The 21,454-nt window shown below is 41.2% G+C and overlaps 1 protein-coding gene across 1 annotated transcript in view; it reads left to right on the top strand.

The window, feature by feature from the left end:
• The window catches only part of arhgef18b (rho/rac guanine nucleotide exchange factor (GEF) 18b), a 111,424-nt gene that overhangs the window by 23,787 nt on the left and 66,183 nt on the right, over positions 1-21,454 (top strand). Inside the window, 3 exon segments of the mRNA XM_084308888.1 lie at positions 15,188-15,255; positions 15,369-15,414; positions 19,303-19,531. Of these exon segments, the coding sequence (XP_084165014.1) occupies positions 15,188-15,255; positions 15,369-15,414; positions 19,303-19,531 (343 nt within the window).

The following is a 21,454-nucleotide window of genomic DNA, read 5'->3' as shown; positions in this document are numbered from 1 at the left end:
GGGGGGGGGGGGGGGGGGGGGGCGAGCGCCCCGCTACGACGGTCATTTCATGTATGCATGACGAGATATAATAATGATAATCTAGTGTTTATTTCAGGATGATTAGATAATCAGCCGAAAAATTACAACGTGATGACTGATGACTGGATTACAGTAAAATGCCTTTTTCTCGTCTTTTTCCTGGAATTACTGAAAAGCACCCAAACCATACTCTTATTCAAAACGGTATAAAACGGAAATGTACGGACGAAAAAACAATGTCTCTGGCATGTTGACTGGAAGCAACTCACTGAGACTCGACGGCGTTATTAGACCCATAGATATAATATAAGATATATTTTAAGCACTCCCAAATGTCGCACTCTAAAACTATATCCATTGAATAAAGACCTGGCGATGAAGGGGGATCAGCGCCCCCTGCTGCTGGCGGTCAATGTGTTAAATGGTGGATGAGGACTGTCTGTGTATTGGTTAGGCCAATATATTGAGCAGAGGACTGACCTCTGACATTGAATGCTCTTGCCTATTTAAACACAACTTCCAACCACTGGGATGGAAGATTGGATGGTAGACTACAGACCAATGGGGGACTGTATTAAGTATCTAACAATGCAAAGCATCTAGCATCCGCTTTGGCTGTTAGCAAGCATTAGCGCTAACATTTGCTACCAAACATTAGAGCTGCTATGTCATGACATGTCGTCAGCTTGTGACTGCAACTTGTTCCTGTTTGCGGACGACTCAGCCCTGCTGGTCTCTGACAAGAACAAGTTACAGGTTGAAAAAACCCTCAGCTCAGAACTAGGCAAAATCTGCATATGGCTCGCTGATAACAAACTATCATTACACATGGGCAAAACAGAGTCCATTCTCTTCGGTTCAAATAACAAACTCAGCAAGACCGACGGCTTCTCAGTTACAGTGGGTGACAATATTGTCACAAGGAAAGAAGATATTACCTACCTGGGTTCCATCCTAGAGGCAAATCTTTCCTGTGACAAAATGGCATCCAATGTAATAAAAAAAGTCAACCAACGAACTCGATTCTTGTACCGGATCTCCTCACTGGTAAACAAGAATACCCTGAAGACTCTAGCAGGAGCACTCATTCAAGGGTACTACGACTATGCTTGCACCTCATGGTACCAAAGCACCTCAAAGGCGCTAAAAACAAAATTACAAACATCTCAAAACAAACTGGTCAGACTACTGCTTGACCTTACTCCTAGAACCCACCTCACCCCTGCCCACTTTGACAACCTAGGATGGCTTAGAGTAGACGACAGAGTACAGCAACTTGCAATGGGCCTGGTCTACAAGATACACTACACGACCAAGGTACCCATGTACTGTACATGTCAAAATACTTCCCAAAGGTCAGTGAATACCACGATCACAACACCAGAGGGAGCTCCACAAATCATGTTAAACCCAGATTCGGCTCAAACAAGGGACTAAACACGTTTCGCAATTATGCCACATCAATGTGGAACGCCCTACCCAAAGCTGTAAAGGAATGTGAATCACTACCCACTTTCAAAAACACTCTCAAAAAACACCTAAGGGAGACTGCAACTCGAAACTGGCCCCTGTAAATGTCCGAACACAACCCCCTCCAATGTACAGTAAATTACCAAGTATGGTTTTGTCAATAATCCAATGTACAGTTTTGTTTGTACAGTTGTACAGTGTCCCCCACCCACCCCTCCTACCCAACCCCCCACCCCCCCCCACCCAACCACCTCCAATGTACAGTCCCCCCCCACCCCCACCGACCCAATCCAATGTACAGTTTCTACGTCAAATGTATATACTCTTTTTTTCTGGACTCTTTTTGTATCACAAACGGTACTGTAATTGCAAATCTGGTATGTCATAAATGTATAGATGTAGCAGTACTGTCTATCTGTATGTCATATATGTTACGATGAATTGAAAATGGGGGACCCTGATGTAAACAAGACGAAAGTCTTTCTCTGGTCTGCATCCCCTTAACAATTGTATGTATTGAGCTGTACTGTACTGTACCCATTCTGCAATCTGTTAATAAAGTTTTCAATCAATCAATCAATCAGCTACCAAATGTTACAGCTAAAGCTAGCTAGGGTTAGCTGCAACATTTCTTAGCTGACATTAGCGCTGATATTTGGTAGCTAATGCTAATGCTAGCTAAGAGCAAAAAGAGCATGTGTTAAATGCTTTGCATTGTGGGATAGCTTAAGAGGACTGGGTCACATCATTAATGGGGCAGCCATACTTTATACCATCCCCCAATTGATACTACTCCTGTATGTTTTCTGGCTTAGGCTGGTCCATAGTTGCAACAAAAGGCTAATATAACAAATAGACTTACATTTTATAATATGGCCGTAAAAACATTTTAGGACATCAGAATCGGAAAGGAGGGCTTCATTTACCCAGTGCTTTATTTACCCAAAAGGCTGTGTTCTATGAGTAACCTGTGAGTGCTTTCACTGGAAGTTCCCACCCATTGCTATCTGGAAGTCTGGTTGTGTTCCAAGAAGCTGTGGTGTGGTCTCTCCCTGTAAGATAACAGACCCACACATTATTTTCTTTAGGGTTGGTTAGTAACATGCATTGGTTACAGTATGTTGTGTTGTTTAGTTGGCTAATCTAATATTTAGGGCTGATATTTTTTGGCAATCGAAGCTTCGGGGCCAATATTTTTTTTTTTTTTTTTTTTTTTATCTTATGTTGTGGGACTTGTACAGCACTTTGGTAAACTTTGTTTTTAAATGTGCTCTATAAATAAAGTGGATTGGATTAATTAATTAAGTAGCCCCTTTCGTGACTGACGCAGCCAACAAGGTTTCACTCGGCTGCGCTGCCTGGGTGCAGTGGGGCTGCTCTCACAGCCAACGACATGACATTACATAATTATGTTGCAATTATCAAGCAAACAATTATATTATATTTAATTTATCATTTATAATTATATCAGACAATGCACCTACAAAAGCAGATGATTACAATTAAATTAGCCAACTTGGTAACACATTAGTAGCAGCATAGGCATTAATGTTTTGTGTGGCGTCGCCGTCGTGTACAACGATTAGGGCTGACCTTCGAAGCTTTTTTTGGCAATCGAAGCTTCGGGGCCGAGCTTCGATTTTAATTCGAAGCTTCGAATTTTTTTTTTTTTTTTTTTATATATTTTATTTTTTTATCTTATGTTGTGGGACTTGTACAGCACTTTCGTAAACGTTGTTGTTTTTAAATGTGCTCTATAAATAAAGTGGGTTGGATTAATTAATTAAGTAGCCCCTTTCGTGACTGACGCATCCAACAAGGTTTCACTCGGCTGTGTGATTTAATTCAAGGTGGATCGCTGTTGTCGATTGAACAACTTCAGATTTCATGGGAACTACCAATCCCCCAAATCAAGAATGTTTAAGATGAATGAAGTAAGATTTTGATTATTTGAAATATGGCCTGTGTAGACTAAACTATGCACAGAATTATGTCAGTCTACAAGGTCCGGATTCTACATGGTCCGGCAATGTAGACCTTGTAGACTCCACTACAGACCAATTATCAGTGAATGTCCATGCATTTTTAAGAAGGGCAACTTCCACAAAAAAACAAAGAACTCACCAAAACATCTCAGTAGCACCTTATCTAAATGTTATATTTCATATATGGAGATTCATATTTATTTATGTATTGCATGCATTTCTACATTTTATTTCCTATTTTGTTTATTCATCCCAGTATCTTTCTTTTTTATGTGTGGAATTCTACAAGTTGCGCGCACACCAGGGTTTCCGTTAGAATTTTTTTTTGCAGGTCTGAGTGTCCGGTAGATTTCAATCTACCGGACAAATGGGATAAATTCCGGTCAGAGTTTATTGAGCTTAAAAACAATTGATATGCCTATATAAAGAATGACATCATCAAGGCATTTATAATATTTTAACTTAAAATTAGGCTACTTTTGCGTATATACAGTCATTAATATATTCCAAATAAAATAAGTCCCTCGAGACTTCGTGCTGCTGCCGACTTGAGGTGTCGGTGGGCAGTCTGCCCGACCTTAATAAACAGCAGTCTGTTATAATCACATTTTTATGAGCTAACGAATTCCGTTATATTGGACATTTATATTAATTATATCAAGCGAAGAACTGAACATTATCGTGGGTTTGCGTGATTTATATCTCCACCTCCCAACGACTTGGTGCTGGTCATAATGTCCGGTGAAAATAATTCCCTCTAAACACAATTTGATTATTTGAATTGTATTAAAATAGGCTAAAATTAAATAGCCTATGCGATGAACGAAACAATCATTTGTTTCATCGTTGCTTCACCAAGCAGCCGGTCTAATAATGACATTCTGTTGTCAGCGCGAGCTGGCTGCTGATATATTTACGTGAAGCATGGAGCAGCAGTGTTTTTAGGTCCGGTCTGGAAACCGCTCAGCAGCGCCCCCACCCAACAGCTGAATTGCCAATGGCTGAATTGGAGTACTGCACCCTGCCGGCCGGCAGATGGATGCTTCTCGCAAATATATCAGCAGCCAGCTCGCGCTGACAAGACAATGTCATTATTAGACCGGCTGCTTAATGATTGTTTGTTTCGTTCATCGCATAGGCTATTTAATTTTAGCCTATTTTAATACAATTCAAATAATCTAATTGTGTTTAGAGGGAATTATTTTCACCGGACATTATGACCGGAGAGATTAAATATGTCGGACTTCAACAGATTTTGCCGGTCAAAAACCGGTAATTACCGGCTAACGGAAACGCTGGCGCACACACACACACACACACACACCTACACACACACCTACACACACACACACACACACACACACACACACACACACACACACACACACACACACACACACACACTTACATTTAGTCATTTAGCTGACGCTTTTATCCAAAGCGACTTACAAGTTCTGTACGACAAGACAGCAAGAAGGGTACAACTCTATCAGCTGAGTAACAATGTTCATCAAAGTGTTGCGTGTTACAGTGTAGGTTAGTTTATTAGGACAAGTGCATGACAGTAAGGTTAGTCACGGTTAGATTTTTTTTTTTTTTTTTTTTATCATTTCAGATAATGGTTGAAGAAGTGAGTCTTTAGTCGACGGCGAAAGATTGGACGGGATTCGGCTGTCCTAACTGGGATGGGTAGTTCACACACACACACACACACACGCACACACACACACACACACCTACACACACACACAAATCGAAGTAAAAAAAAAAAAAATTGATTTTTTTTTTTTTTTTTTTTTTTTTTTTTTTAAACTTCGATTTTTTTTTTAATGTTCGAAGCTTGTGCCATCGAATCGAACGTTCGAAGCTTCGAAGCATTTAAGACAGCCCTAACAACGATACTTACGTTTTTTAGGTGATTTGACAAAGTTGTTGTAGAGTTGTGATATGCCATTTTCTTCTGGCATTATCTGGCACTCTGCTTTTTGGGCATTGTCTTTGCATATTTTAAAGTGTAACCACACGTCTGATGACTTCTTCGTCGACATGTCTGCTACACATGTCCTTGTTGTTTTCAACACAGATAATCTCCACGTGCTTGTTGTAGAGAGGTGGAGTCGAGACGCCGCTTACTTTTGTTTCATTGGAATGGAGGCGGGAAGGCGCCGCTTACTTTCGTTTAATTGGAATAGAGGCGCAAGATTGGAGGCTTTTTTTTTATATATATTTTTTTATGTTCGAAGCTTGTGCCATCGAACGAAGCTTCGAAGTATTTAAGACGGCCCTACTAATATTGTCTTGTTTTTTTCCAGTCATCATATAGGAATAGCCTATAGGGGGTAATTAGTGATGCACCGATGTGAAAATTGTGGCCGATACGATAACCGATATTAATATTGCTGTTCTGGCTGATACCGATATTTACCGATGTCGATATCTCTGTATAGAAAACACTTTTTTATGATAATCAAATAAAGAGCTATTTTCCAAAACGCATAATTATTTTACTTTTGTAACTTATTTTCAGAAATGACTGATATTTTGAAACTATTTAAGGCCAAAACATGTAAAAAAAAAAAAAAAAAAAGTATATCGGCCCTATCTTGATATCGGACCGATACAGATGTGTAAAAAAACTGCCATATCGGCCGATATTATATCGGCGGCCGATATATCGTGCATCACTAGGGGTAATGCATATAGACTTGATTAGTAGTAGTCGTACCACTCTTTCACTGGTGATACCAATTGTGAGTCCTAAACCTTCAGTATTGGACAATACAGAATACAGATCCAATATTACTTTTACTGAACATTATAGACCATCAGTTTGTAGTCATTGGACAAAATAAATGATCCATCATTAGAGATATCTAACATAGGCTTGGGCGGTATCATTTTTGTCATACCGTTATACCTTGATGACCTAATACCCCAGTATACGGTATATGACGGTATGACTTTCATTTTCATCAGTGGGGGGGGGGCAACACGTGTTACCAAGTAAACAAATCGCGGAGATGGCCAGTTAGCCCGCAGCATCCGAGTGCTACTATCATTAGCTCTCAGAATGGTAGCCACTAGCCAGAAGCCCGCAGCATCCTAGTACTACTAACGTTACGTTAGCTCTCAGAATGGTAGCCAGGAGCCCCGCAGCACCCTAGTACTAGTAACGTTAGTATTGTGTATTCAAAAACGCACCAGACTGCGACGTAACGTTTTACCGTTTATTTGCTTGCTCTACCAGTGCACAACAGCACCAACTTCGAAGAGTGCCTAAGCCTAACCAGTGTAGAAACTGGCGTCGGCCAATCAGAGAGCGTCCGCCAGAAATGCGGCTACGGAAAGTATAGACGCAGCACGCGTCCTAACCAGTGTAGAAACTGACGTCGGCCAATCAGAGAGCGTCCGCCAGAAATGCGGCTACGGAAAGTATAGACGCAGCACAACAACACACACTCTTGTTACCACAACGCTTTACGGTATTTTCACAGCACTGTCGCAACATTACCGTAAAGCGTGACCACCGTTGTGATACACATACACAACAGTTAGCTCTCAGAACGGTTAGCCCGCAGCAACGGTAAGCGTGTCTCATTTAATTTCCAGTGAAGCGGGGTTTCCCCTCCTCCTCCTGTGTGTAGACAACCAGCTCTGCGGCTCGCTCCACTAGTGAGGACTGGTCTCGCCCTCTGCTGGCGCGTGTGTGCAGTGCACTACAACCAACCACTGTCAACTCCGTTTCACTGTAATATAAACTGAAACGGATCTGTGATTTTGACGGTATTGATTTTCAATACCGTCGGTATTTCTAAATACCCTGGTATACCGTCATACCGCCCAAGCCTAATCTAACATGCTTCTATCATGTGTAGATATATATATATATATCTAACCCTGACTAACCTTACTGTCATGCACTTGTCCTAATAAACTAACCTACACTGTAACACGCAACACTTTGATAAACATTGTTACTCAGCTGATAGAGTTGTACCCTTCTTGCTGTCTTGTCGTACAGATCTTGTAAGTCGCTTTGGATAAAAGCGTCAGCTAAATGACTAAATGTAAATGTAAATGTGTCAAAAATACAGCAAATCAAGTCACTTTTCGGACATACTACATGTTTCTTGGTTTCTTGGATTTTAGTATTTGGGAAATTCTCCAATACGATCCCCCTTTTGAAGACAGCTGCACTTGAGTGTTTTACATGTTCTCCTGGCACCTAGTAGGGCTGTCCTAAGCCTAGTTGATTTGACAAATCTGTATAATTGTGTTTACCACACATAGTCACAAAGAAGGACCTGTTTAAATAGAGTGCTGACCAAATATTTGCTCATAATTTTTCAGGAAATAGGCCTAGGCCAACACATTTAAATGTGGAAAAACCAGGGAAAACTACTAGCCTAATCGACTAACCTATTGACCGAATAATCGGCTAAGACGGGGCAGCCCTTTAGGCTGACATAGGGCAAATGCTGCACACCACTATTTCTGTCCCAAGGGTCTGCAAGGTATCTTTTCCCCCTCCATTCGTTCAGTGAAATGTGCACTCTGCACCATAGTTCTGCTTCCTGTGTGGTACAGGCAGCAGGTGTTGGGTGTGGTAGTGGTGGTGTTGTTGATGGTGGCTCAGTGTGCAATAATGATAACAACTCAACTCTAAAAAACCACATAACGCTGACCTGGCCTACTGTTTTATCAAGATGTAAGTAGGAAGGCTGGCCTGGGGTCACCCACTTAGACCTGCATGGCCATCTCGCTCTCAATGGCCTCAAGAAAAACAGACCCTAGATCTGAACTACTCTGGTGTGCTTTGATACAGCTCCTGACTCATTTCCCTCTGCAGCTTTCTGGCATGTTTTCTGAGCTCCTGGGTGTCAGTCACTATGCTACTGCCAAACATAGATCTAGTCATGAATGAATCAGTGCTGTTGGCTGTGAAACACTGCTATCATATACAGTGAACATGGTGTTCTTGCTTAGCTTTGTTTCTTTCGTTAAATGCCATTAGTCAAGGTTGCACATTGTACATCTACAGTAGTACCCTACTTTTTGGTAGGTGAACTGACTCATAATGTTGATAGTGTTGTAAGAAATCAACTGCTGCTGTGACCTCTCTAGATCTGCTAAGCTCCCATGTCTAATCTTTTACTCTTTTCTAGCAGTGACTTTTCCCAGCCTTTGACCAGTGAGTCAGTGTGCTTGGGCTTTCATGTTGCTGAGTAGATATATGCCTTTTCTCTTCTGTCTGATTGAGCTGGGCTGACAGAGAGTGTGGAATTATTTTGCACATTAGAGAGATGTGGAAAATGACCCCTGGATCTGGCTGGCTGACTGGTGGCAGACTGGCTGACCGATGACAGGCTGGCTGGATTTTGACTCCTTTGGTATCTGTAGCCTCTCCTTTAGTGGAGAATCCAAGCTTCTCAGCCTTCCCTTTGTAAAGAAGAAATAGTGGATCACCTGACAACATGCGTACAGAAGGGGACTTCCTGACCTGAAAGGAATTATATTTCAAAAGGTACAGGTTATTCTAGCAGCCTTTTAGCCTTAAGGCCAGCCAGGTACTTCTGCTTTTGCTATTTTTTTTTATGTTTTGCCTTCCCTTATTAGGATTTAAAACTAGCTGAACAAAAGCCATTTAGATTGTAGAACAGCCAGGGCTTAGAACAAACCTAGAGTTGTGCAGAGGAACTGTCGCAGTAGACAGAGTAGCGTAGTTCGTTGTGGTCTAGTGTGCTGAGCGCTGACCTGACAGCGATACAGCGCCAGTGGTGAAGGTTATTCAGACGCCTGTGTGTTGTTTTCTTTTCCTTGAGCTCAGCTGAGCTCAATAGTTCATCTATTATCTTCTTAGTGGGACCCGAGAGAGAGAGGTCGACAGAGGGAGAGAGAGAGAGAGAGGAGTGGAGAGAATAGACAGCATCTGTTAGACCAACAGAGATGGTTTACAGACATTACAGACATCTCTCAAACACGTATGCAGTCAGCCTTTCAGGCCTGCTGCCCTCCTGCATGCATATGGAAATCAAAATGCGTTATGCTTTTACAATACACAGGGAGGTGTGTGTGTGTGTGTGTGTGTGTGTGTGTGTGTGTGTGTGTGTGTGTGTGTGTGTGTGTGTGTGTGTGTGTGTGTGTGTGTGTGTGTGTGTGTGTGTGTGTGTGTGTGTGTGTGTGTGTGTGTGTGTGTGTGTGTGTGTGTGTGTGTGTGTGTGTGTGTGTGTGTGTGTGTGTGTGTGTGTGTGTGTGTGTGTGTGTGTGTGTGTGTGTGTGTGTGTGTGTGTGTGTGTGTGTGTGTGTGTGTGTGTGTAAATCTCCTTTGTCTTGTATTGGTTTTGGAATAGGGCTGCACAATTAATCGTAAAACAAAACGATCTCGATTCATAGACGTATGCGATCTCATTTCTAAATGACGACGATTCCGATGTATTTGCGTCAAAATGGAGATCAGTTGCATTAAAACACTCACTCCTATTCTCCTATGCATTCACGTCATGCTGCATTCACATGTTGACTTATTTGCTTCGGAACAATCCCAGTTGCGATATCAATCACACTTACACGATGTAAAGCAAAACACGCTATTAACTCAACATTCAATATATTTTCTTACTTTTGTGTTGACTTGTTGCCAGATTCCTGTTTTTGGGTTCCAGATGAGAGGTAGGCGCTGGACAACACAACGGTTCCATAGCCTGAAGTCTTATAGTCATTAGGGATGGGTACCTTTCACATTTGAACCGATACCGGTACCTGTGAATCGATACCGGTACCCAACGGTACCTTTTTTCGGTACTTTAGTCTCAAGAAATTTAATTTACCTACCTCAGTCGTAAAAAAAAAAATCCAAACTTCAAATAACTACAATTTAGACAGTTTTCGGCTTGTCATTGCTCCGACTGCTTTGTTGTTGAATCAAGTCAAATCCTAGGTAAGTATATATTGTGCGTGTGAACGTTGACATGAAAAAAAAAAGTTAAAAAAAAAAATTTACAAAAGAAAGTACGTTTTTTTTCTTTTTTTTTCTGTATCTCACTTGATTCGATACTCGGTAGTACCGACGTGTTTCGGTTCGGTACCTCAAAAGTACCGAATTCGGTACCCATCCCTAATAGTCATACAGTCCAAAGTTTATAAAAATTCCACGGAAAATGAGTGAATGAATTTTGTAATGTGTGTACCGGTAAAAACAGCGTGATTATCCAAAATGGCCATCCACTTCATAACATTCTGATGCTAGACTCGGGACAAAGGTCAGCACCGAAATTGGTCATTTGACCGAACGCTTGTCAAATGACGCCCTGAGTTGACTGACGAGAGCAAAGTGCCCCGCGCACGGGCGTAAGAGAGGAAAAGAGACTCGAGTTATTTTGTATGTTACAAGAGACTTTTTTACGTTTAAGGTGAGACAGCACCCCCTAATGCGTCATTACTTTTACCAACCCAGTTCCGCGTTGCGTTCTGCGATCTGATTGGCCACTGATGTTTCTGGTCATGTGACATCTGCGCCAATCGTGTGACACCTGTTTCTATCACCGGTTAAGCTTAGGCACTCTTTCGAAGTTGGTTAAGGTTAGAGTTTGTCTTAGAGCAGGGCGATGGTGGAACACCAGCCCTGATTCCAAACTCTAACCTTAACCAACTTCGAAAGAGTCGCCTAAGCTTAACTAGTGATAAACTAGGCGTTAGATAGTTTGCAGGCTGTTAGAGGCGGAAATAGCTGCAGAAACAGGCATCACGCGATTGGCACACATGTCACATGACTAGAAATGTCAGTGGCCAATCAGATCGCAGAACGCGAACGCGGAACTGGGTTGGTAAAAGTATAGATTAGACGCCCCCCTAATAGGCAAAAAAATTTATTGAATAGATATCACTATGAGACTTTCCCAGTTTGTTATGTACATATAAACTAAGAAAAAATATATTGCAAGTTTTCTGAATTTTATGTTTATATATGCAAATGAGGCACTTCTCCATTAAATATGTGCACATTTATGGATTCAATCAGGCATGAAGTCAAATAAACAACTAAATGTGTGTTATTGGCATTTTATTGTCACTAGTTTCATAGAAGACATGTTTAGGAAGCAAAATATAACAATCTCTATCGTTGAAAAATAGCAAAAAGGCAATTTTGGGGGTACTGTCTCGCCTTAAGTCAAGCACTTTCATGTTATGTTTAAGTTTAAGTCAAGCACTTTGATATATCTTATGTTGTCTGTTTAAGAAAGAGTGCATTAAATGTATTTATTGAAAAAATAAAAATTATGTGAGAGAATCGTGATCTCAATTCTTAGGGAGAAAAATCGTGACACATTTGAGCAAGAATCGTGCAGCCCTATTTTGGAGCATGTATAATAGGGAGCATATAGAAAAGGGGAGCATATAGAAAAGGGGAGTAATAGGAATAATTTACCACAGGTAGGTTAGCACAGCAGTAAGTGGAAGCTACTAGTATTGTTTACATTGCATTGTTAATGAGTTGCATGGCTGCACCTTTGTGAACACGCCCTGGAACCTGGACAGCGAACCAATCACCATACGGCCTACCATCATGTGATGTGCTTAATGCACGGGAGACACACGGCACAAACACAAAAATATGGAGTTGCAAAGAGGTGTGCCTTTTTATACAAGGACACACAAGTTGCATGCAAGCAACTAACTAACTAACTAACTAACTAACTAACTAACTAACTAACTAACTAACTAACTAACTAACTAACTAACTAACTAACTAACTAACTAACTAACTAACTATTGGGCTACATAGAGTTGTTCTGTCATTATTGTGCCATCTGGGTTTGTACCAATGTCATGATTATCAAATTCCTCTCAATTCCTTGTATTTGTGTAAAAATACAGTCCTTGAGGGCCAGTGTTCTGAAAATAGTTTAGCTGCTGTCAAATAAATACATTTTATATTTATTGAAATGGGTTGTCTTTAATCATATTTCTGCAGTGGTTAAAGTTTAATAGATGGTGTTTAGATGCCCCTTGTTTCAATTCCAAAACATGAAATTGAAACATTTTGATGAGATGTATGTAGACCTGTCGTGTTTTGAAATTGAGATGTTATCTAAACGGTGTCTAGGTTCAAATCTGGTTGGAACGTTTAGTAGATGTAGCATAGCTTAGTTGTTGATTAAACGTAGGCTATAATGTTGAAACAACAGCTAGGTGTCATTAGAGTAGACTAAAGTTACATTTTATACCACATTTATCCCAGTCACAATGCAAACAGCAGTAGTGACTAACCTAAATCACTACTACTCATATTCTATTACTCTGAATTGATTTGATTTGAAATCTTTATTTCGAACATGTAAATACAAACAATATAAAATCAAAACAAATCATTGATCCTTATTAACACATTCGGGACGGGCCACGTATATATCCGTGTTTCGAATCCATGCTTAAGGGACCAACCACGGATATCTCTGTGGCAAGGTTGTTTTGGCTTTTATTCCATTTTAATAACCTATTCAAGGTCGCCGAGCTGCACTGCAGATGTACCCTACTCTTTGAATTCGAAAAAGTGCATTACCGGCCAGATCCTCTTAGGGGCACTGTATCGATAATGCAGTGTTCCCTGTGGCAGGGATTTCCAATGTAGTTTTCTACTCACCTGAAGCGATCCCTATAGCCTGTTGCACGGAATAGGTTTTGGATCGCGGATTTCACTATGCAGTAAGGGAATATATCATCAGCAAATGGACATATCGATCTACCAGATGGCGATCGATAACTGGGAAATGGTCTGGGGATCCAACCGGCTCATGGTAAGATCTTTTTCACGTTATTACATGCTGATCAGGGCTTGTTATGATACTCAACCAGCCAATCAGCGTATGTGGCTACTGAGACGAACACGGTTATTGGTAATCATCAATAATCAGAAACGACGTCCCCCCCCCCCCCCCCTTTCATGCATTCATGCTTGAGGATCGCAGTTTGAGTTTTAACTGTAGGTTCTGTATAACCGAAATGCCATTGGATATAACGTTAGTAGCTATTAGCCCTTTATCCAGCCTTCCAAGAAATATACTAGACCAAATCCCGTATAACGCTTATATTCAAGACGCTATAAAATGAGAACGTATTGATGAAAAAATTATTTCTTTAAGCCATTTTGAAGCGACTGTTTATGGACTCAATTGACAATGAGAATGGACAGATAGCAATACTATAAAGTATAGATTTAGCTCTACAAACAGCCCCACGGACTGTGCAAGTCTGTTTACATATGCTGGCCGTCTACAGTGATTTTAGACGCATCCAAATGGCCGCCAATGTGTTAAATAAAAAAATAAAAAATAAACAAAAACAAAACATAACTCAATTTACATGTTTGAAAAGGAGTAGGAAGAAGTATACACTTATTTAATCCTACCCCTTTTCCACTACTCAAATGAGTACTAATTTAAAACATTAACAAATATATATATATATATATATATGCAAAACAAAAAACTAAAATGATATACGGTATATAAAACATGAAATAAATAAAACATTTAAACACCCGTGAATGTCAAATCCCTTCCTCATCCCTGTACCGCATGAAAATAATTTCCTTATAATTCAGTTTGAATTGTCTCATGTTTGGACATTGCTTTAGCACCACATTCAGACTGTTCCACAGTTTCACTCCAAATATGGAAATGCAGTGTCTTCTCCTGGTAGTGCGTATCATTTAACTTTGTTTTTGACTTTAAAAATAATATGTTTGTGTGATCACGACCTGCAATGTGAACTATCCTTATGGCTCTTTTTTGGAGTCCTCTTGCTCAAATAGCATTATATTGGCTCCTTGCACACATTCATTATCATTATCTCCAATTCTAGCACATGCTTCTATTGTTAGGACAATTGTTTAGGTAAGTGTACATTTTCATTTCACACCTTCATCGCTGACCAGAGACCCAAGTCCAGCACCAGTCTCCAACTCAAACCTATGTACTCAATGTTATAATTTTACTGCTTTTTAACCAGGACTCTATAAACTATTCAGGACCTTTAGAGGTGAACACCACTCAAAAGACGAGACGGCCAGAGACGGCCTTGGGATTTCTGGGGGGAGCTGCTCCATTGACGATTTACATTAATTAGATTCAAAACAAATGCCAGAAAGACGTGAGTGTGCCCACGCCTCGTTTCTGCTTCAGTAATGGCTGCATTAGTCTAGGCTAGGCTGTTCTCAACACAGCAACCCTCGCCTCCACTCATCACTTCGCTATAGATTAGCTACGCTGTGTATGCGTATACGCATGCATGTTTTGCATCGATGGGCTTGTCTTTCTTCACATTAGCCTGGTCCCACCTGGCTGTGTTGGGATCAGACTTTGCATACTGATGACATAATTTGTTTGTCTCGCAAGGGAAGAAGCATAGTCCTTGGAGAGAGTAGACTCTGAGCTCTATTATGCAAAATCAAAATGGTTCGGCTTTGTTTGGTCTGGCTAGCCATGGAGAGAAGAGCCCTGTAAACCACTGTACGTTTGTCCTAAAATGACTCTTGATTATTATCTCTGCTAATTGGCCTAAATGTCATTCAATCCAGGCCTGACAGCAGCTGCTTTGTATCTAGACAAAAAGAGATGGAGACAGTCCCAGGGAGAAAGAGTGCTCCTCCTGACCCCTGCTCTGTCTGCAGTATCTTGCACAGTGACTCTGACTTGTCCCTCCCTGTCTTTCAGACTGTGCAGTGAACGTTCATAAGAACTGCAGGACGCTGTTGGGGGACTGCAGCAACAGCAAGAACAAGGTAAAGAGGCACTGGTAATAATTTGGCCCACAGTCAAGGGGTCTTTATTCCAAGGTCTGGAATAAAATATTCTTGATTTTAAATGTTTTCTCTTTTTTCCCCTCACCAAACAGAGAGATTATCTGCAAAGGACATCGGCATCAGCTTCCCCTAACCTCGGTGAGCAGAACACACACACACACACACACACACACACACACACACACACACACACACACACACACACACACACACACACACACATAGGCTAACAGTGTGCGTCTTCCTACTCCTACTGCATGCACAGAGAAGAAAAAGGTATGCATCTTCTTGTCTAACTCCAGGATAGATGACAAATAAGCAAATTTCCCAAAATGTTGGAGTGTTCCTTTAACACAGTGAAGGTTGTAGTGAGGTTATCAGGAGAATTAGTGAAATGTAGCCTTTCTGTGATGATGAGCCCTGAAGACAGTTTAGCTTACAATTTATATTCCTCTTATCACTCATATCTCTGCTGTTGGTTTGTGTTTACATGCATGTAGTATGTAAGTGTTTATGCGTGTGTGTGTGTGGAGGAAATTATAATTACCAAAGGGCCTGTTGTCTGTACCTACCTTTGGTCTCCCTAGGCAACACTGGAGACTCTCAGTTCCCAGTGGACCAGGGATTAATGAACTTGAATCACCAGCAGTCATTAAGATGTGAAAAAAGGGATTCAATATATTTAATTGAATTACTGATGAGTCATTAGAGCTGGGAGGTATACCGAATATGAAGGATCCATGCAACGTTATGGGTTTTTACTGTACCGTTGTCCACAATATATAGCCTACATATTGTCATTAGCATTAAAAAAAGTATACACAAAAAAATACACAATTTCCCCAGAATCCCAGCGCAGCAGGGTGGCAATTTGTTAAAATGTTAATATGTTAAAATGCAATGCACTCCTGCATGTGCTTCTCTGTGTTTTAGCCTGTATGAAACGGTTATTAATTGGTCATCATTTGTTAAATACGGAAGGTCAGCTTTTGCTCAATAATGCTTTGAAAATCTAACGATTTATGAGTAATACAAATGTTTTGGATTGATTGTAAAGAATTCATATACAGTTTCATGGCTGTATTTTGCACTGTATGGAACCGTTGATCACTTATTTCACATACGGAATACCCATGACCCTTATTTAATAAAAAAATTTATTTTGGGGCGACCGAGTGGCGCACCGCATACAGCACTACGGTGCAACACGGCCGACCCGGGTTCGACTCCCGGACCCGGCGATCTTTGCCCAATGTCTTCCCCGGTCTATCTCCCATTCCTCCTCTCTCTCTCTACCGGACTGCCTGGTAGCAAAAATCAATAAAAACCTACAAAAACATAACTTGTCCGAAAGGACAAGTAACATTAAAAACCTTTATTTTAACAAAACAACATTTAGGTTGCCCTCATTTGCAACAATGTCGAGTTTAATAAATATTATTTTAAGCATTTTTACAGCTTTTACTGGTCACGCAGGACCGACAGAGGAGAGGGCGAACGGGAGGAGATGTGGGGAAGACATGTGACAAATATCGCCGGGAGCGGGGGAGCGAACCTGGGACGGCCGCGTAGGTGCGCGAGGCACTATGGTATGCGCCACGAGGGCGCCCCATATTTAGGCTATTTAAGATAAACTAGCTAGCAAATATAGCACATTTTATAGAACTTCTGTTTAGCAAACTTTGTGTAATTTGTTATTATTACATTACTGTAAAATGCAAAAAATCGTCTGCCCTCCTCTCTAAATATGGGTCCTACTAATCACCACAAAGTACCAGAAAATACCCCAAAGTACCCCAAAATACCCCATAGTACCCCCCAAAGTATACCCCAAAATACCCCAAAGTACCCCAAAGTATACCACAAAGTATCACGAAATACCCCAAAGAACCTCAAAGTTCCCCAAAGTATATCCTCAATGTACCACAAAATACTGGCTCAGAGGTAGAGCAGGTCAACTAATGATGATATGGTTAGGGCTGTCTTAAATACTTCGAAGCTTCGAAGGACAGTAGGACCCCTAAATATTGGTATCGGCCTCAGACATTGGAAAACCCATATAGATCAACCACTAGAGCAGGGGTCAGCAACCTTTACTATCAAAAGAGCCACTTTTCCCCCGTCCCACAAAATAAAATGCTCAGGGAGCCGCACAACCTATTTACCCTTAAAATGAAGATAACACAGTGTATAACGTTTTATATATCCCCAAGCATACCCCACATTTAGCATAAAACGCCTGACAATTGCATACCCAAAGTAATTTGCGATTTATTATACTTTATACTTATAGCACACAGTTTGTTGCATTAATGGGATTATAAAGCAACAAAAAGAAAAAATGTGACTTTTTAATTGCTGTTTTTACCTGTTATAACAAAGGAAAACCTCAAACTCTTATGAAGAGGAGAAAAAATACTGGCTGTGTAGACCTATTTTTTTATAAAACACAGAAGAGGAGACAAAACACTGGTGTCTGTAGACCGACTTTGAAATAAAACCCTGAACTATTCAGGTATATTTGAGTCCTTCCCTTATTTGTGGAACATTTATAAAATAAAAAGTTAATTTTTCATTGTTCGCAAATTTCGCACCACATATCAGGCATACAGGTAAGCCTTTTGTTGACTAAATATCTTAGTTGATGAAATATTTTTTCATTTCAGTGTCACAGTATGACACCGATCTCCAAAATAAGAAAAAATAAATAAATAAAAAACTAAAAAAAAAAAACGTAATTTTTTTTTTTTTTTTTTTTTTGGGCCAGGGAGCCGCAGCTGATTGGCTAAAGAGCCGCATGCGGCCTCGAGGCCGCAGGTTGCTGACCCCTGCACTAGAGGAAACCCCGGAATGGGGACTTTGCAATCTTAAGCTATTGTTATTACGGCTATATTTGGTAAAGTGAAAAACAAGACTCAGTTGATTTCACTTTCAGCAACTGAAATGAAGAAAATCTTTAGAATTTTGTAATTGCAACAGTAATTTCAGTGTAGCTCAATGTGAGTTAAGTGGCATTTACCCCTAACCCCATCCATACCATTACAATATGCATTTTGTAATATAATGTAAAAGAAATACAGAAATTGCTTAGCCTCGAAGGCCAAAGTCAACAACATTGGTGTTCACTTTCAGTTGTGAAAGACAGAAATTGAAGATTGAAAAACATGTCCTGGTGAAAAGTCCTCAGGAGACGGCGTTGGCTTCAGCAGCGTAAGTGAATCTCCTGCTAGAGGTTGTTGTTCTCTGTCCCACAGCTGGAGTCCTCTCTCACACACCTGATTCCACCCATACCGACCAATCACTGGCTAACATCAGGGGGCAGAGGAAATTAGCGAGAGAAGCGCGGAAAAACAAGAGACGGAGAAGGAGGGAGTGATGGAAAGTCCCAGAAAGTGCGAGGCATGCTTGCTTCTACAGGAGGTGGTGGTCCGGGGCGGGTTGCATATAAAGGAGGCTGTCGTCTCTGCTCCACAGTAAACCACATTATAGCGTCATCTCTCAACCCGACTCTCCGTTTCAGCCTTTTGTTTAATTGGCATTGAAAACGCTCCACTGCTACAAATACTACCAGTGCTTCTACCACAACTACTATTCACAAGAATTCTACTGAAGTCCCTTTTTGATTAGGTTTATAGCTACAGCTACTACCTCTGGGAGACGGTACGTGATGGATGTAGCGGTTAGCGAGGGCAGCAGTCGTACCGCTGGAGGCTCCAGAGCTCGCTCCAGGGCTGTAAGACTTTCCTCCTTTGCTTCCTCCTGGCGGCTCTCTGGCGGCATGGGGGTCCGTGCGTTGATGCACCGTGACCTCATCACCTGCCGCTTCTTGGGATCCGTGCCTCACTCCTGGCTCCAGAAATACTGGGGCCGCAGCGGCCAGCAATCAAACCAGCAACCGCTTGCCTCTTCCTCGTCTCATTTCCGCGGTTCATCTTCTGCTCTCTTCTTCCTCCCCTTGTGTCTCCCCTGCATCTTCCTCCACCTGGCATTTCTTCCCTTCATCCAACTCTCCTCTTTCGTCCTCAGTGCTGACTAGAGAGCGTGACCGGGAGAGGGACCAGTCTGGCCCAGCCTCAGCCCAGGCCGTGGATGGCCCCCCAGGTTTGCCCCGCACCCCCCCAGGCATGACCATCACTCTGCGGGGATCCAGCGCTCAGCCCACTGCCGCCCACACCGCCGCCGGCTCCGTCGCAGCCCCTCCAGCTGCTGCCTCCTCCAGCCCCGGCTCCAGCCTCCGTCACAACAACAGCTCAGGGTCAGTACGTCTCACTTGTGTCTTGATTCTCCCCAAGCCTCCAATCATTCTGGACATTGGTATTACTTTCTGCATGCAATAGAGAACGTGCAGCGCAGCACAAGAGCAAGATGTGTCTTCCCTTAGTGCAGAGGTCGGCAACCCGCGGCTCTTCGGCCACTCTGCAGTGGCGCCCCTGTAGGTTTGAAAAAGAATTATAATATGGAAATAAATAACGGCTATTTTTAATTCGTTTTTTATTTCAAAAGGAACACCTTATTTTGGAGATCGAGGTGATACTGTGAACTGAAATAAAAATTCAACTAAAATATACGTCACACACCGCGCCTCTCCCTGCCGTCTGCAGGTGTCTAATCTTGAGTTTCCGAACCCCCAATAAGCTAATCATGGATGAATCCAAAAAAAGAAAAGTCTTGGAGAAATAGGGTTTAATTCAGCGTGGACAGATTAATTTGCTTTCACTAACGATGCAGGCTTACCTCTATGCTTTATGTGGCGAGAAATGAGCGAACAATAAAAAAAACGTCACTCGCCATTCAGAAAAATCGAAAGCATGTATTTAACAAACACATTTCTTTTCTAAACACGGTTTTATATTAACATAATAAATAAACAAAAACGAAAAATCAACTTATGTTGATGAAAATATTTAATGTCCCAATATGCCTAACTAAATAACATGTGCATAAAAGGCTGAAAACAACCAAGTATGAGTATTTTCAATGAGATTATTATTATTATTATTATTATTATTATTATTATTATTATTATTATTATTATTATTATTATTATTATTATTATTATTATTATTATTATTATTATTTTGCAACAAGATAGCCTACATAGAACATAAATAGCCTGTCTCAGACTGACTCGCATGGTACCGGGGTGTCAGACGGGTGGACTCGTGGTTCATATCAGTCCAAAAACACTTGCTCGGATGGTACCGATGTCGCGGGTATACAGAGGTACTGGTATGCCAGCTCTGCCAACCTGGGGAAATCCCCCCGCAAGTGATGGTTACATAGCTTTCGGTCAACAGGGCAGTCCAGCAGTCTGTCGTCAGGGCAACCTTGCGTCCTAGCTCTCTCCACAAGCACCCCTTTCTCCATTATGTGTGCGCAGCGTGTCTGACGGCCCATTCTGTCTAACGGCGCACTGGAGTACAGGGCTTGACACCTGTTAAGCTGTAGCCCTATTTTCAGAAATGTCGCCTAAAGGTACATGCGTAAGTAAATGGAAGATTGCTCCACTTCTACAAGGTCAATTTGCATGTTCTTGGTATCTAGGAACATCTAGGGACCTGGGGGTATTCCCAGTGTCAGAAATATTGTGTCTGTTACTAGGCTTGAGTAAATTGTAAGGGAAAAAAGGAGAATATAAATGATATTTTTTTGCATCTGTGCCGGTGAATAACACCATGTTACAATTGTAACAAAGAGATTTAGCTCCATGAGCTCATTCACCACCGTATTGAGATCAAGTGTACAAAAAATGTAAGCAAATTAATAAAGGGAAGATGATTAAATAGAAGGATTTGTAGATACAGTAATAAATGATAATCGATTTTAATTATAAATTCATATTTGACCTTGAACTTGACCTTATTATGGCCAAATCATACATCTATGGATAGGGAAAAGGCTCCTCTTTCCAATGGCAGGGTTAAATCTGGATTTAGTCATTTCCTCCCGGTTTTACGATAAAAGAGATATAATTAGCATTTTTCTGATAAATTCTTATTTTCTGAAAATATACACTTTGACTGCTGTTTTGATAGGGTTATGGTCTCGACCTCTAGCGGCTCGGTGTGCATTTCTTTTAATACAATATATAGATGGAATTAAAGCCCTATTTGTTGCCTGTCAATTGCCCTTTCAGGTGACAAAATCCGTTCAGCGGTTCTCGAGTTACATGCCGATA

This window comes from Notolepis coatsorum (assembly GCF_963971535.1).
Source record: "Notolepis coatsorum genome assembly, chromosome: 2".
Taxonomy (NCBI): domain Eukaryota; kingdom Metazoa; phylum Chordata; class Actinopteri; order Aulopiformes; family Paralepididae; genus Notolepis; species Notolepis coatsorum.
Note: the sequence above shows the minus strand (reverse complement) of the source record. Positions and strands in the feature narration are given on the sequence as shown.